Below are 17,624 nucleotides of genomic sequence, written 5' to 3' on the forward strand. Positions count from 1 at the left end.
CTTTGGGCAGTTAAGAAACCCGTCCACCAGTGACATCATCGATGGTGAATCCAAGCTAATAGAAACAGCAGGCTTTCTTTTCCTGAAAAGTTGCAATGCAAAAGTTGAAGCCATCGTTCTCACGATAATACAAATCTAAATATATTTTAAAACAAATCTTGTTTAAAAAAAATCTGCCTAATGATGATGTCACTGGTGGACGGGTGTCCGAACTGCCCAAAGCCCTCCTATGAGACACAGACTGAGTAGGAAAAAAATGGTGGTGTTTTATCATGAACATTAGTGAGGACCAATTATATGAAGAGATGTTGAAAAGTGGTGAAGTGGTCCTTTAAGCGACGATAAACTCTCTTTGTCACTCTCTTTGTCACTCGATTTACAACTATTTATGCAGGCAGAGTGTTGGGCTACCAGGGCTATAGGAACTTATTTTCTGTCAGTCGATAACTAACCTTTTCACCTGGCTAGTGTTGCCTGTTTCTTCTTAAAGTCTCTGCTTATTGCTGGAACAATCAAATATATAGATATAGTGAGTTGCTCGTGTTCTTGGACTTTTTGATCCTGCAAGCCAGCCAGGGAAAGGGCACCTCTCGTCAACCCGCGAAATCCCCAATCTGATCAACTATTGAAGATGTCTGCCTTGAAAGCAGCATTGTTGGAGGATACAATTGACTTTTGTTTCATCCGATGACTTAACTCTTGAACGTCCCGATAAATAGAATGGTCAGAAGTGTAATTTGGAAATAAATTAATAGTATTAAATAGCTCAAACCAGTGCTGGTTATTTAGTTAGGACCCGCTACAGTGGTGTTCGATACAAACTTAACCGGGATGTAGAAACCTCTACTTCAATGCTCTACGAGTTGCTTAGCCACAATAGAAGCTATTCAGGGTATCTGGGTTGTAAAGCCAGACACCTTGGTGTCTGGCTGGTGTCTGATGTGTTGACATGTTCTTGGTTTTGGATCTTGTGTCTTGCTTGAGTGCTGTAGATTCTGAGGATTTGGGATCGTTGGAGATACCGCGTGCGTTGCTTGGTATCTGAGGTTTAGAGGCTGGGATCTGCCTTTTATGATGCGTGCAAGTCTAGTGTCACGATGATGTCACCACTGTCTATAATCCATCTTTGGGGTTTCTACATTAATCTGATGTCAGCGCTGGATATCAATGTTATCTCCATATATTGGACTATAGGTTATCCCCATATATGGAGCTCTACGTAAAAGCCTTCGCAACAAATAGAATTGCCATATATTCAAAGCACGCAAATCTTTTCCACTTTGACACTCTGTCCCTTCCCCAGCTCTGAACACGGCGTGGTCCTCTCCCTGGTGGCCGCTTTCTCTTTGGTTCTCATTTACTTCCTGGTTCAGCGACGCTGCTCCTGGGTGTCCAAGGTCGCCCTGGCCCTGGGACTCCTGGGTGTCTACAGCTACAGGGCGGCAGTCGGGAACGTATCCTTCCCGTGGCAACATGCTGGCCCAAGCACGTCCAAGTAAGTGATTCATATTGGCCATGTTGATTTGTCAAATAGCAGTGTTCATTTTGACAGCATTGGTGCACGGTGGCACAGTCGGTAGTGCTGTCGCCTCACAGCTAGAAGGTCCTGGGTTCGATTCCCGCTGTGCGCGCTGGGAGCGTGTTCTCTCCTCCACGTGCGTCATCAGTGCCCATACCCGAGGCGGGGGTTGGCGAAAGTGCCTTTCTGTGTGGAGTTTGCATGTTCTCCCCGTGTCCCCTATAAGGTAGGTAGTGGTACCCTCACAAAAAACAGTAGTATAGCAGTAATCCTGGTCTCTAAACTACCTCCCCCTGGCCAGCCGGGGCGCCTGATGGAGGGGAAAGGAACTGGTCTGAATAACGTGTTCCTTCCACGCGCTACGTCCGGCCTGGGAAACTCCCCTCTGTCAGGTGAAAAGAAGCAGCTTGGACTACTCATGCACAGAAGGAAGCATGAGGTGACTGAGGTCAGTCCACTGCCCCCCCCCCCCCCCCCAGGTTGACAGAGGAAGTGTAGCGCCCAGGATTAAGATAATTGACGCTGGGTGAAAAAAAAGGGTTGCAAAATCGTGGGATAAAAATTATTTAAAAAAAAAAATGATTTAGTTTTAGTCTTGGTATTTTGAATGAAAGTCGACTATTAGTCGACTAAATATCATAAGATTTATTTATTTATATTTTTTCAAACATGTATTTTGGCAGGCCTTGATGGCGTCGTAATGGCTGATTTCACACTTGGCTCAGAAGCGTTGTGCGCTTGTAGATCTGCTAATTTAATTCAGAGCACATCCTAACATAAAATGACTTGTCTCTTTTAGTTCTACTGCATCTCTTGTCCGCTAGTCCCTCCCTAACATTTTAGTCTAGTTTAATTTTTTTAGTCATCATACATACATAGCTTAGTTTTTATTTAGTTTTCGTCAGTGAAAAAAGGTAGTCGATGAACATTTTTCGTCTTAGTTTTAGTCAACGAAATGAACACTAGACAGTTTTATATCGGGTTCATCTGGGTTGTGTGGATCAGTGGTTCACTTTTTCATGTCACAGACACCTAAATCGACATTTATTAGCCCGAGGACCCCCATTTGAATAGATATGCCAGGGACCCCCATAACAGAAGATTTTTATTACGATTCTAGCAGTGATTCTCAACCATTTTCATTCCAAGCACCCCCAGTTGGACATGCATTAGGCTACGGACCCCCCATTTAATGGCATTTTTTATCTCTGGGACCCCAATTTATATAGTAAAATCAATGTTAATTTAACTCTGAGAGTGTACAAATGGACCCTAACGGGTCAATTTTCTTCCATTTGTGTACACTCTCTGAGTTACAGACCCATAAGGGTGCATTTGGTTCCTCGTCATTTAGCTGTGGACCCCCTGGAAACTCTCAAGGACCCCTAGGGGTCCCTGAACCCCACTTTGGGAACCACTGGTGTCGATGCAACCGTGTATGTGCCACAGTGACAGGGGTCACAATGGATTGTATTTATAATGGGTCATGTCATGGGTTCACATCCCACACTCCTTTTGCCATGCCGATGCTTTTAGTGTTGCCTCGTCAAAATGTGCCATGCTGTTTCTCTTTTAGGTCCTTACTTAACCCATTTTGGGCGGGAACCACCTTTTGGTGTTAGCATTATGTTATGCTTTAGCTATTGAAAAATAGCAGATCTACAAGCTCATAGCGCGCCACCGAGTGGCGCGCTACGAGCTTGTAGGTCTGCTATTTTTGAAAAACCGAAGAACGACTGACATAGAAACATAGCTTTTTTTCAGAAAACTGTCAGGATGCAGAAGACATTTATAGAATCGTTCCCAGGTCAAAATAGGTTAATTACTGAATATGGAGTTACGAGGTTTTGGCCCAACGGCATCAATATTATATAATATATAATATAATTATAATTCAATATAGGAGCAGTCCAGGTTGATCTAGCGGTTGGAGTGAATGTTTCATAACCAAAACATCCACGAAATCTCTGAAATGGGCCATGTGTCCGATTGAAGTGTCCTTGAACACAATTGTTTAGTGCTCTGCCAATGGAATAATAAAAAAAATAAAGTTCAGGTGGATCACCGCAAACCAGGCGTACTTAACCCATTTTGGGCCTTTTGGTGTTTTAAACATTATGTTGTAATTTAGCTGTTGAAAAATAGCAGACCTACAAGCTCGTAGCGCGCCACCGAGTGGCGCGCTACGAGCTTGTAGGTCTGCTATTTTTGAAAAGTCGTGAAAATATTTATTTCAGAAAACTGGAGGATTTAGAAGGATTTTTTTTTTATTTCGACGTCAGGCCTAAATGGGTTAATGAACTGGTGGGCGTGTCCACATAAAAATGAGATTTTAAAAAAAAAACTCTTCCTCCTTATGTAATAATAATACCCGATGATCATGTTTTAGGGTGAAAAAAAATCACGGCACTCCATCTTTAAAGGTGTAGTGAAATGAAAAATTCAAATTCAAATTTTTCACATTTTTAGACCATCTCCGTGGTCATCATATGGGCATACCTAACAATGGATGCCAAAAAAAATGGGAAATTCACATTTGTGTGTGTTTTTATATCAAAACTCCATAAAAATAATAAATATGTTTTATTACTTCCTGAAAACGTGCTGCGTGATGACGTGTCGAGGCCCACATCAATAAAAGCCAATAAAAATGAAGCTCACCCGTTTAATTCCCCATATCTCCGCATCCGTCCAAACAGGCAAACACAGCTGCTACTGATTACAGAAATCCTCCGTTTTTATTCCCATTCCAGATAACATCCAGAGAGTGTATTACTCGGTTTCAACTTAATCACCACGCTAAAATATGTATCTGAAAACATTATAGGGTAGAAATAAGCCACATAACAGTAAACTGGTACAGCTGGCCGTCTATCTGAATTGTAAACAAACACACAGCATGCGCTGGTATAGCATAGCTACCGACCCTAGCTACCGTCCCATCGCCTGAAGGGATGCGACGCTCTGATTGGTTCAGAAACTTCAGACCGGTGTTTCAACTTGAAACTGTTTGAAACTTCAAAATAAAATGTTCACCATTTCCGTTGCATTACACCTTTAATGGTTTTTTTTAGCACATCGCAGAATATGCATGATTATTTTGTCGTCATCCATCAACTATAAAGTGATGAAATCAATGTTCTTGCATCCAATACGTATGAATACCGTATATTTCCAAATAACAGCCCTTACTCAAATAGCCGCCCACTACCAAATAACGGCCCTCACAATAGGCAACAACAAAGTCGGAGGACTTTGTTGTAGATATATAGATATTATATAGATATATATAAGGAAGCTAGATGGCTCACCCGCGCTCTGGCCAATGGAGAGCGACGTTGCTACGACGTTCTTACCTCGGGGCCACATAACATTGTGTCTATGGGGCATGTACTTTTAAATCACCACAACTTGCTCAATTTTCAACCGATTTTCAAACGGTTTGGTTTGTTATAAACGTCAGAGACGTCCACATAAGTATAGCCATGTTGACAACGTTTGTAATAAACCAACCCGTTTGTAAATCCATTGAACATACTGTACTATAGCCCCGAAGTAAGATGGCCGCCAGGTGAACTACATCAGAGATTCCGCCTTGAGCCATCTAGCCTTTATATATAAATCTATGCTCCACATCCCCAAAATAAATCTAGGCTATAGTTTCATAAGTGCCATATACTCAGCCTATGCACAAGCAATTGTTCTAATTCAAAGTGGTATATATTCTGTGAAATGTTTGTCATGCGTGTATCATCTACAAGCTCCAAGTGTTGCATCGACAGCGCGTTACGAGCTTGCAGATCTTCCATGTTTGGTGCGCGGCGTGCGCCAGCGCCGCTCACCATGAATTCAAGCAGAGGTCCGTCACCACGAAGTCCTCAGCCGCAACGCAAAAAGTTGAGATATAACTCGTTCCATACTCCTGGCAATCCTCAACCGATTGCTATAATTCCAAGTGGTAAATACTCCATGAAGTGTACATTTTCATTGGGTGTATGACTCATTTTTTTCAAATTATATGAAGATGGTAGGGTAAAGCCCAAGCCCTGTTAGCCATGCAGCCTATATTTCATGCACTGAGCTGTGGTGTGCTTGTTAGGCCTACACTCTCAATTAGGGATTTTCCCCAGTGGTTAATTTCACTGATGTGTACAGCCTTTATTCAAATAGTTGAATATTCATTGAATTCATGGCCTGGGCCATGGCTCAGCGGTCCAGGCACCTTGGCTGGTAATCCAGTCTGGCAGTGTGCCGCGGGTTCGACTCCCGATCCCGACGGCCTTTACTGCATGTCTTCCCCCCCATCTCTCTCCCCATTTCCTGTCAGCCTACTGTCTGTCCCTCCATGAAAAATATAAAATAAAGGTGAAAGCCACAACAACAAAAAAAGAAAAGAAAATGAATTCATTACAAAACTGAGCACATGTATTCTTTTTATCTATAAGTCCAAACCTTGAAAGAACCTCTGAAAAAATATATAAAGAGTAGGCTATATGACAGCCTTTTAAAATGTATATTGGAATCTGTGTCAAATCAATTAAGCTCAGGAGTTGCCTATAAGCTCCCCTATTCTCAATATGAATCAAAAAGACAAAAGACTTTGCCTGCTATGTATGTTTATCATATACCTTTTTAAATTTGCACTTAAAAACATGCTCGACAGTAACTGTAACCAAATAATGGCCCTGTGCTGGCCGGTGCAAAAATAAATAACAGCCTACTGCAAATAACGGTTCCTGGTTCCTTATATAAACGCCCCGGGGGGTCCGATCGATTTTGCATATTAACAGCCTGGGCTACTATTTGGTAATATACGGGTGTGTATTTCTGCTGCCTGTGGATTGGCACAGAGTGAGCCAACTCTCCATCAGAAAAGACTAACTGTAGCGAGCTCCTGTCGCATTTTCCCTGACCTCTTCTCATCCGACACCAGAAGCTGGCTTGCCCTAAATAACCTCTCCTGTCTCTCTTTCTCGCACACCTAATTAAAAGCTCAACCCCTCACCCCCCTGCCCATACACACACACCTGATTCAATCCAAGCAGGAAGCTTGTTTCTATTAGCAGACGATTGACAGAGTTGAGGGCTTGCATTGCACCGGTTATAATATGTTCAGACTGCATATAAAGCTCTCCTGTGAGTGCGGTTAGGGTTAGGGGGATAGTTTTAACCCATTTAGGCCTCGAAATTTAAAAAGAACCAGTTTTCTGAAATAAATATTTTCCACGATTTTTCAAAAATAGCAGACCTACAAGCTCGTAGCGCGCCACTCGGTGGCGCGCTATGAGCTTGTAGATCTGCTATTCTAAAACGGTTAGTCCCAATACTTGATTCTGATTGGCTGGTTACCGTCACGTGACCGGTGTAAATTTCACCGATAACCCACACCTTCAATCACTATATCATTCGCACCTGATTCCGCATCTCTGTAGCTGTACTGGGGAAGGGGAGCGCTTGATTACCTTACAAACCCATGCCGTGCGGGCGTCTAAGCGCCGCCCGGCTCATATGACTGTGAATGTGTGGCTCCAGGCAGCCCCGTAAAGACATCAAGCGCTATTCTCCCGTCACATAGGCTACTTGCCGAGCAAAACGAGGAAGTGATGTGGCTCGCTCTGGTGGTGCAAAGCGTAGCTACTTTTGTGAATTTAATAGTTGTATTTAGGTTAATATTGCTATATGTTTGTAATCGTTTTAGAAAAGCAATAAGCCACTCGAGGCCCCAGCTTACCGGGTATTTTACAATGGCTGGGGGGTAGAAGACCCTCCGCTCCGCGTCGGGTCTGCCTACGCCCCCAGCCATTGTAAAATACCCGGTAACCTGAGACCTCTCGTGGCTTATTGCTTAATTTTTCAATAGCTAAATTATAACATAATGTTTAAAACACCAAAAGGTGTTCCCGCCCAAAATGGGTTAGTATGGGGCTCTATGGTCGCAATATTGCGTCGTCGGATGTATGGGTGTCGGATATAGAGATGTCCCGATACCGATACCAGTATCGGAACACTGCCAGATATGCCCTTTTTACTGTATTTGGTCATATCGAGTCATATCGGGGGATCGGCGAATAGGCCAGTCTAACCACAGCAAAGTTCTTTGTTTACCCAGGGTGAATGGACTAAGCTCGAGATGCTTGTTTACAGCCAGACCCTGCTCATAGAACATTTCATGGTAGGGGTTCAATGCCTTGCTCAAGGGCACTTCAGCGGTGTTAATTTTAACGTGCCGGTCCGGGGATTCGAACTGGCGACCTTCCGATAACAAGACCGCTCCGCAAACCGTTCGGCCACCGCTGCCCAGATCTAACCACAGATCTGACACAGGCGTAAAGGTTGACACTGTGGCAGGTAAATAAAAGTATGTGGAGTTTGCGTTCGAGTTGCCCAAACTGAAAGTGCAAGTTTGAGTGAGGAGGCTGCTATAAACACAACACGAGATATATAGCTAGATAGCTATAAACACAACACAAGATATATAGCTAGATAGCTATAAACACAACACGAGATATATATAGCTAGATAGCTATAAAGTATAAACACAACATGAGATATCTGTCTCTAAGCAAACACCTCCGCTGTGCTCCGTCTCCCTTCTCTCTCCCTCTCTCCACACACAGAATGTGTAACAGCACACACATAGAGAGACACACACACACGTGCGCGCAACACACACACACACACAAGCTCATTAACTACGATATATAAAAGAAAACACCCGCAGACTTTTGTCACATTGTTCCGCCGCTTCCTGTTCCCTACTAGTCCAACGTGTGAAGAATGCAACGCAGCTTCCGGTTCCCTAAACTAGTCCAACGTGTGAAGAATGCAACGCAGCTTCCGGTTCCCTACTAGTCCAACGTGTGAAGAATGCAACGCAGCTTCCGGTTCCCTACTAGTCCAACATGTGAAGAATGCAACGCAGCTTCCGGTTCCCTACTAGTCCAACATGTGAAGAATGCAACGCAGCTTCCGGTTCCCTACTAGTCCAACGTGTGAAGAATGCAACGCAGCTTCCGGTTCCCTACTAGTCCAACATGTGAAGAATGCAACGCAGCTTCCGGTTCCCTACTAGTCCAACATGTGAAGAATGCAACGCAGCTTCCGGTTCCCTACTAGTCCAACATGTGAAGAATGCAACGCAGCTTCCGGTTCCCTACTAGTCCAACATGTGACGAATGCAACGCAGCTTCCGGTTCCCTACTAGTCCAACGTGTGAAGAATGAAACGCAGCTTCCGGTTCCCTAAACTAGTCCAACGTGTGAAGAATGCAACGCAGCTTCCGGTTCCCTACTAGTCCAACGTGTGAAGAATGCAACGCAGCTTCCGGTTCCCTACTAGTCCAACGTGTGAAGAATGCAACGCAGCTTCCGGTTCCCTACTAGTCCAACGTGTGAAGAATGCAACGCAGCTTCCGGTTCCCTAAACTAGTCCAACGTGTGAAGAATGCAACGCAGCTTCCGGTTCCCTAAACTAGTCCAACGTGTGAAGAATGCAACGCAGCTTCCGGTTCCCTACTAGTCCAACGTGTGAAGAATGCAACGCAGCTTCCGGTTCCCTACTAGTCCAACGTGTGAAGAATGCAACGCAGCTTCCGGTTCCCTAAACTAGTCCAACGTGTGAAGAATGCAACGCAGCTTCCGGTTCCCTACTAGTCCAACGTGTGAAGAATGCAACGCAGCTTCCGGTTCCCTACTAGTCCAACGTGTGAAGAATGCAACGCAGCTTCCGGTTCCCTAAACTAGTCCAACGTGTGAAGAATGCAACGCAGCTTCCGGTTCCCTAAACTAGTCCAACGTGTGAAGAATGCAACGCAGCTTCCGGTTCCCTACTAGTCCAACGTGTGAAGAATGCAACGCAGCTTCCGGTTCCCTAAACTAGTCCAACGTGTGAAGAATGCAACGCAGCTTCCGGTTCCCTACTAGTCCAACGTGTGAAGAATGCAACGCAGCTTCCGGTTCCCTACTAGTCCAACGTGTGAAGAATGCAACGCAGCTTCCGGTTCCCTAAACTAGTCCAACGTGTGAAGAATGCAACGCAGCTTCCGGTTCCCTAAACTAGTCCAACGTGTGAAGAATGCAACGCAGCTTCCGGTTCCCTACTAGTCCAACGTGTGAAGAATGCAACGCAGCTTCCGGTTCCCTACTAGTCCAACGTGTGAAGAATGCAACGCAGCTTCCGGTTCCCTAAACTAGTCCAACGTGTGAAGAATGCAACGCAGCTTCCGGTTCCCTAAACTAGTCCAACGTGTGAAGAATGCAACGCAGCTTCCGGTTCCCTACTAGTCCAACGTGTGAAGAATGCAACGCAGCTTCCGGTTCCCTACTAGTCCAACGTGTGAAGAATGCAACGCAGCTTCCGGTTCCCTAAACTAGTCCAACGTGTGAAGAATGCAACGCAGCTTCCGGTTCCCTACTAGTCCAACGTGTGAAGAATGCAACGCAGCTTCCGGTTCCCTACTAGTCCAACGTGTGAAGAATGCAACGCAGCTTCCGGTTCCCTAAACTAGTCCAACGTGTGAAGAATGCAACGCAGCTTCCGGGTTCCCTACTAGTCCAACGTGTGAAGAATGCAACGCAGCTTCCGGTTCCCTAAACTAGTCCAACGTGTGAAGAATGCAACGCAGCTTCCGGTTCCCTACTAGTCCAACGTGTGAAGAATGCAACGCAGCTTCCGGTTCCCTACTAGTCCAACGTGTGAAGAATGCAACGCAGCTACGGTCCAAGTTAGGCAAATGTCAACCCATGACTTCCCGTCGGTGGGAAATAATAATAAATAATAATAATAGTATAGTAAATAATAATAATAGTATTCTCTGGTATCGGTATTCAGTATCGGTATCGGCTAACACAGACATTGTGTTGTTGGGATCGGATCGGGTACGGAAAAGATTGTATTGGTACATCCCTAGTGTCGGATTATTGGGACCACTTTGATAGGCTGGAATGGCTTAGGGTCGGCGACAGAGTACAGCATCTTGCAATGGGTCTGGTCCACAAGATTCGATACTCCACCAAGATACCCATGTACCTGTCTAGATACTTCCTTAATGTTAACGAAGTCCACACCCACAACACCAGAGGGAGTGCAACGAACCATGTACCACCCAGATTCGGCACAAACGAGGGACTAAATTATTTTCGCTCCTATGCCACCAAAATGTGGAACGCCCTACCAACAGTCATTAAGACATGCGAATCCCTTGACTCCTTCAAAACCGCTCTCAAAGGGCACCTACGGATGGCTGCAATTTGAAACTGGCCCCCGTAAAATCTGAACCCCCCCACCGCCCCCCTTTTTTCCCTCACTGTATATGTTTCTTTTCCCTTTTTACCTCCATTATGATAAATTCCTGTTATGTTCTTTGTCTATATAGAAGTGTCTATTTGTACATCTCTAAATGTTTTGATGAATTGAACATGGTGGACCCTCTTGTAAACAAGTGTAATGCTTAATTGGGTCGTCCACTCACAGTTAACAGTCTTTTTTATTGAGTTTGTGCTTGAAATGTACTGTAATTCTGCAATCAATCAACGCTACACTACGCACCCGGCCCACACCCGCAAGCATTTATTTTAAACGTCGAAAAATTAACCGGGGGGGGGGAATGGGTGACACCGTCCAAGCGCAACCGTGGGCAGTGGAGCACCCTTCAATAGTTTAAAAAGGTGAACATTCAATGTGTTCACGATGACGCGGCACTGACGGACGTCCGACGGCTGCAGTGGAGGTTTGGCGTGAGTCGATCTTGGCAGGGGATGAGTTAACCCATTTTGGGCGGGAACCCCTTTTGGTGTTAGCATTATGTTATGCTATAGCTATTGAAAAATAGCAGATCTACAAGCTCATAGCGCGCCACCGAGTGGCGCGCTACGAGCTTGTAGGTCTGCTATTTTTGAAAAATCGAAGAACGACTTGACATAGAAACATAGCTTTTTCAGAAAGCTGTCAGGATGTAGAAGATGTTTTTAGAATCTGATCTCGGGTCAAAATGGGTTAAGTTCCGTCGGACATCTAAAATTCAATTTCATGTTTATTGTCACATCACAAGTTTGCTGGTGTAAAACATTGGGTGACATTATTTGCTGACGGCTTTTGTCCGCCATCTGAGGTGTCACATCTGAATATGGAGTGAAGAGAGGCCATATTGGCTCAATTATCCCATTTTGACCTGAGATCAGATTCTTAAAAACGTCTTCTGCATCCTGACAGTTTTCTGAAAAAGCTACGTTTCTGTCAGTCGTTCTTCGATTTTTCATAAATAGCAGACCTACAAGCTCATAGCGCGCCACTCGGTGGCGCGCTATGAGCTTGTAGATCTGCTATTTTTCAATAGCTAAGGGATAACATGATGCTAACACCAAAAGGGGGTTCCCGCCCAAAGTGGGTTATGCTCTGATGGAAGCAGATGTGCCTTCTATTTGCACGGTAATTGACGAGTATGTTGAACATGCTTTGAATTTCAAATTGAGGATCTATGCGATAATGAGAGAAATATCTCATGAGCTTTTTGGACAGTGTTTTTTGAACACTAATCATCTAGTGTGGAATTCATTAACACATTTGGTGATATCGACGGTTATACTCGTCCTAAATAATGAATTATACGCGAGGCGCTCATGACAGGTAGGTCGTCTTAAGGCGTTTAACCCATTTTGGGCGGGAACCCCTTTTGGTGTTACATTTATGTTACAATTTAGCTATTGAAAAATAGCAGATCTACAAACTCATAGCTCGTAGGTCTGCTATTTTTGAAAAATCGTGAAAACGTGGCGCAAATCTTTGAATATATATTCTTTCAGAGCGAACGTTTTTAACTCACATCTTTGCTTATGGAGGGTCCCTGGAACCACATATTTTCAGATGGGGGTCGGCGGCCAAATACATATATTTTGGCGGTCCTTGACATGACAATTTGTGTTAGCATTATGTTATGCTTTAGCTATTGAAAAATAGCAGATCTACAAGATCTGCTATTTTTGAAAAATCGAAGAACGACTGACATATAGAAACATATATTTTTCAGAAAACTGTCAGGATGTATCTCAGGTCAAAATGGGTTAATATGCAGCAAGGATACATGAGTTGACCCTACGTCGAATTATGGTCCACTGTTTTTTTTTCTGGCCGAGTGTTCCTCCAGAACAGTCCACATTTCTCTCTCTCTCTCTCTCTCTCTCTCTCTCTCTCTCTCTCTCTCTCTCTCACACACGCACACAGGCCTTTGTACTAGCTGACTGTACAGTTGCTTTTTTCCCCCCCGACATGGCTAATGGGTTAGGAAAGAGCGGACACTTTAAATAGACTAATGAGATACAGTACTTGGTTGGAAGTCACCTCACATCCGTCACGGGCACACTTGCGCAACACACAAGATGACAGTTTTGGTTTGTCAAACCTACCATTTTGCCCATTAACCCATTTTGGGCGGGAACCCCATGTTATGCTTTAGCTATTGAAAAATAGCAGATCTACAAGCTCATAGCGCGCCACCGAGTGGCGCGCTACGAGCTTGTAGGTCTGCTATTTTTGAAAAATCGAAGAACGACTGACAGAAACGTAGCTTTTTCAGAAAACTGTCAGGATGTAGAAGACATTTTTAGAATCTGGTCTCAGGTCAAAACGGGTTAAAACTCAAACTCTGATCCAGAGTGAAATGATCATAAACATCCTGAGAAGGGATAGGACCAATCGCACAGTCAATCTTTCATGATTTCATGATGCAGAACGTTGAAAAGCACAAGTGCTTTTTTCCCCCAAACAGTGGGTTTGGGACCCATTTGTGGGTCACGATCCCTCGAGTAAAAAGCAATTTTATTTTCCTATAAAAATCTAAACTTATTTCAAAAGATTTATCCCTCCCCCCAAAAAAAATATATTTTTTAATATTTTAAAACAAACGAAATTCCATACATTATTTAGAAGTAGCTCTGTATGTGGCGCGACGCATTGTGAGCTTGTAGATCTGCTATTTTTCAATAGTTAAAACACCAAAAGGGGTTCCAGCCCAAAATGGGTTAAGTATTGTACTTTATATTTGTACTTTGTACTGTATTTCCAATTTCCAATCCTTTTAATTTTACTCCACTGCATTTATTTGAAAATGGTGCATTTATAAATGGTAAATGGTGCATTTATATTGTGCATTACATTCACCCATTCACACACACATTCATACAGCGATTGCGGCGGAAGCCATGCAAGGTACCAAACCAGCACATCGGGAGCAATTTGGGGTTCAATGTCTTGCCCAAGGACACTTCGACTTGTAGACATGAGGAGCCGGGATTCGAACCGCCGACCCATGGATCATTGGACGACCTGCTCTGCCTCCTGAGCCACAGTCGCCCATTTGAAAACTTTAGCTGCTAGTTACTTTGTACATTGTGATTACAAAACATACATTAACCACTTCAACCCTATATACATTTCGGCCATTTGTATACATTTCAAAACTTGAAATAGGACATTCTGCACAATAACGAGTACATTTACTTTTGTTACTTTAAGTACATTTTGATACCAATGCTTTTGTACTTTTACTCAAGTAAATTTGGAATTCCGGACCTTTTAGTTTGACTTACACTGCAGTATTGGTACTTTTACTTAAATAAAAATTGTGAGCACTTTTTCCACCTCTGCATGGTCTTCCTACAAAAGGATACATACACACGGAGATGGACAGGAACGCCCACAAACGTCACATCCGGTTTTAGCCTGGGTTAACCCATTCTGTACAGGAACCCCTTTTGGTGTTTTAACTAAGCATTATGTTATACTTTAGCTATTGAAAAATAGCAGATCTACAAGCTCATAGCGCGCCACCGAGTGGCGCGCTACGAGCTTGTAGGTCTGCTATTTTTGAAAAATCGTGAAAATGCGGCACAAATCTTTGAATATATTTTCTTTCAGAATACTTTTTTTTTAATTTCGACATCAGGCCTAAATGGGATAAAGAAAATGCTCTTCCCCATAGAGTTATAATAGCGTACGATCCTTTCTCCTTTGGATCACTTTCAGAGCGATTTGTTGACTGATAGGATTATTGACAGCCAAGAAAAAAATCCTTCAGAAGGACATCTGGAACGCAATCGTTCACTCGCCCTCGGAAAGTTGAACTTGACTTGTTATTAACAGTTTGACGGCCGATAATTGTTTGTTTAATAATGCGTTTAATTCGCTGTTTTAAAAGAATTAAAAAGAAACAGCGGATTTATCCGGGACCTGATGACGAGGCCGGAAATCAAGTCATCATCTGGGCTGCTAAGGCTTCTGGGAAATTGAGCTCAATGTAAGTGGACGGGGGGTTTGTTTGGACTACAATGCCTCATGGAGGCGGATCCTGTAGCGCATTGTAATGGCCGCTGTTGCTGATGATAAAAACGTGCCGACGGACCATTTTCCGCCGGATTTCCGTCGTTGAAAGCTGCAAATACTTCAGCGTATGCTCTAAAGGTAATAAAAAAATCTCGGCAGCGTAGAATATTTGATATTTAAATAGCGGTTTAATGCGTTTTATGGAGTCAAACTGTTAAGTGTACAAGACGATGTAGCCATGGTTCACATGGAGCTGGTCTGTCATGGTGGAACTTCAACCCGTTTTACACACTTTTCCCGTCTACAACGACAACGTTAACGTCTACAGAGATGTTCAGAATTCAAATATAAAGTGCTCGCCCCAGAGCCACGGATGTTTCAATCCTCCTCGGGCGGCTATAAGTGCCCGTATCTTCCGCATTGTTCAATAAAAAGCGTTATAATTTTATCACCATGCACCAACCGATAGGGGCGCATAGTTGAAAGCATATGGCGAAAAAACGGATTAAACGTTGCTTTTTATTGAACAATACCGAAGATACGGGTATACTTATACCCGCCCAAGCAGAATTGTAACATCCATGGCCCTGGGGTGAGCACTTTATGTAGTGGCAAACTTCCTCTTCTTTAAGTTTGCACACTTAAATGTAGCAGTCTATGGCTAGGGCAAAAGCTTGACGCACAAAAGGAGTTCTTCACAGTGTTGTACAAAAAAAGGTTCTTTACTTTGATCAAAAAACAATACAAAAACGTATTTCCTTTCTGTGTGTGTATGTGTGGTCAAAAACTGTGTTGCTCCAAAGCTGCTTCACTTCACACTGCCAGCAAACCCCCCAGACAATATGAGTTGCTAATCAACATGGCAAGGCGGAGCATCCCATTGGCTAAGACTCATTAATACAATTAACTCAGAACCCACAGAGCTGCATTCTACAGGTCATGTTAACCTCCTAATATAACACAGGTGCATTGGATAGGACTCGTTAACCCCCACTATGGCTCTTACACTTATATTTGTAATCTAATAATAATAATAATAATACTACATTTTATTGCGAACGCAGTGATTGTGAACGCAGTGAGCATTTACTATGAGACCCAGCAGATCATGTCTGTCTGTCTGTCTGTCTGTCTGTGTGTCACGCTGTAACACCACCCGCCCACCACCAGAGGGCGCAGCTGTATCACACACAAAAACACATGCACACACACACACACACACACACACAACTTAACTTAACAAAAAAACTAAAAAGAAATCTTAAAAAAAATCTTAAAAAAAAGAGAACTTAAAAAAAACCTTAAAAAAAGTACGTAATTTATTCTAATTGTTGTTATTGCAATTTACGAGCTGCGTTCGCTTCCCGCGTTTGCGCGTCTTACTTGTTCATAAGGCGCCTTTCAGGGCACTCAAGGTCGCCGTACAACAGGTTAAAACAGTTGATACAAACATAGTTAAAAGGAAAACATAACTAAGGTACAGCTTGCAAACTTTATATTTGTAACCTGAACATTTGTGTAGGCGTAAACCGTAAGGGCTGTAAATGGAGAATGTGTAAAACGCTTCAGGCCAGGGCGACCATATGAGCTCACATTCACAGTGCACTGCGACACGTTGTGAGTTTGTACAGTTGGGTGCCACCGATATTGTCCCTTATCATTTGACCCATTTAGGCCTGACCTCAAAATTTTAAAAAATCCTTCTAAATCCTCCAGTTTTCTGAAATAAATATTTTCACGATTTTTCACAAATAGCAGACCTACAAGCTCGTAGCGCGCCACTCGGTGGCGCGCTATGAGCTTGTAGATCTGCTATTTTTCAATAGCTAAATTATAACAATGTTTAAAACACCAAAAGGGGTTCCCGCCCAAAATGGGTTAACTGTCCTTTTGCGCAGATCACGCAAACCTCAGCAAAAAGAAAAGGACAATATCGATGGCCTCCAACTGTACCTCTCGCTACTTTATTGCATGCGTCCAAGTTGCACAGGCAAACGCCACCGAGATCGGAGATCTGTTTTCCTTCTCCATCATGATCTCCCTCTCCCTCCATGTTGTACGAAACATTGTGTTACCGCATTCTTTAATCGCCTGGTAGTTTAAGTCATCAATAATGTTTATAGAACACGTTGTAGTGCATTCTAAGTGGTTTAGAGACGGTTTCGGCAGGGAGCCATTATCGTTTGGCAAAGTGCCGTTCACAATTTAATATCATGCAGGATTTACACACTGCTTTAGCTCGTATTCACTGCCATGTTTTAAACTGTATTTTCTGTACGTTTGAAACCGCTATAGGGTTTCGTTTGGCTTGTGTTGTGTGTATAAACTCTGCCTAATAATAGTAATACACCACTTCCAAGCAAATTGTGTCGGTAGCCTACTTGGAATTCATCGATGAATTAATGGCTTTTTAACCCAGTTTGACCTGAGATCAGATTCAAAAAATGTCTTCTACATCCTGCAGGTTTCTGAAAAAGCTATGTTTCTATGTCAGTAGCCTCGGAAACCCAGACGTTTTTATTTCCAGGGAGAAAAAAAAGTCTAGGTCCGAGTCCACTTCAATTCGGCATAGAGTAGCACAAACATCTCTCACTCTCTGCTGATTTCTGATCGTCTGCACCTTTGTTAAATTGGCACACATGTACACACACACACACTCCTCTCTCTTTCTGTCGCTCTAAGTAATTAGTCTCATGTCGCGCAGCTGCGCATAGTTTCTCCCGGCGGATCCTGCCGGGAGCTGCCTATGCCATAAAAAGCATAGGTGAGTTCCAGGCTACTATGTCAGTGG

General features: G+C 43.4%; 1 protein-coding gene across 1 annotated transcript in view; it reads left to right on the top strand.

Moving 5' to 3' along the window:
- The window catches only part of pigg (phosphatidylinositol glycan anchor biosynthesis class G (EMM blood group)), a 130,254-nt gene that overhangs the window by 78,022 nt on the left and 34,608 nt on the right, over positions 1-17,624 (top strand). Inside the window, exon 11 of the mRNA XM_079508489.1 lies at positions 1,304-1,495. Within this exon, the coding sequence (XP_079364615.1) occupies positions 1,304-1,495 (192 nt within the window). The remainder of the gene's footprint in view (positions 1-1,303; positions 1,496-17,624) is intronic.

This window comes from Electrona antarctica (assembly GCF_951216825.1).
Source record: "Electrona antarctica genome assembly, chromosome: 1".
NCBI lineage: Eukaryota > Metazoa > Chordata > Actinopteri > Myctophiformes > Myctophidae > Electrona > Electrona antarctica.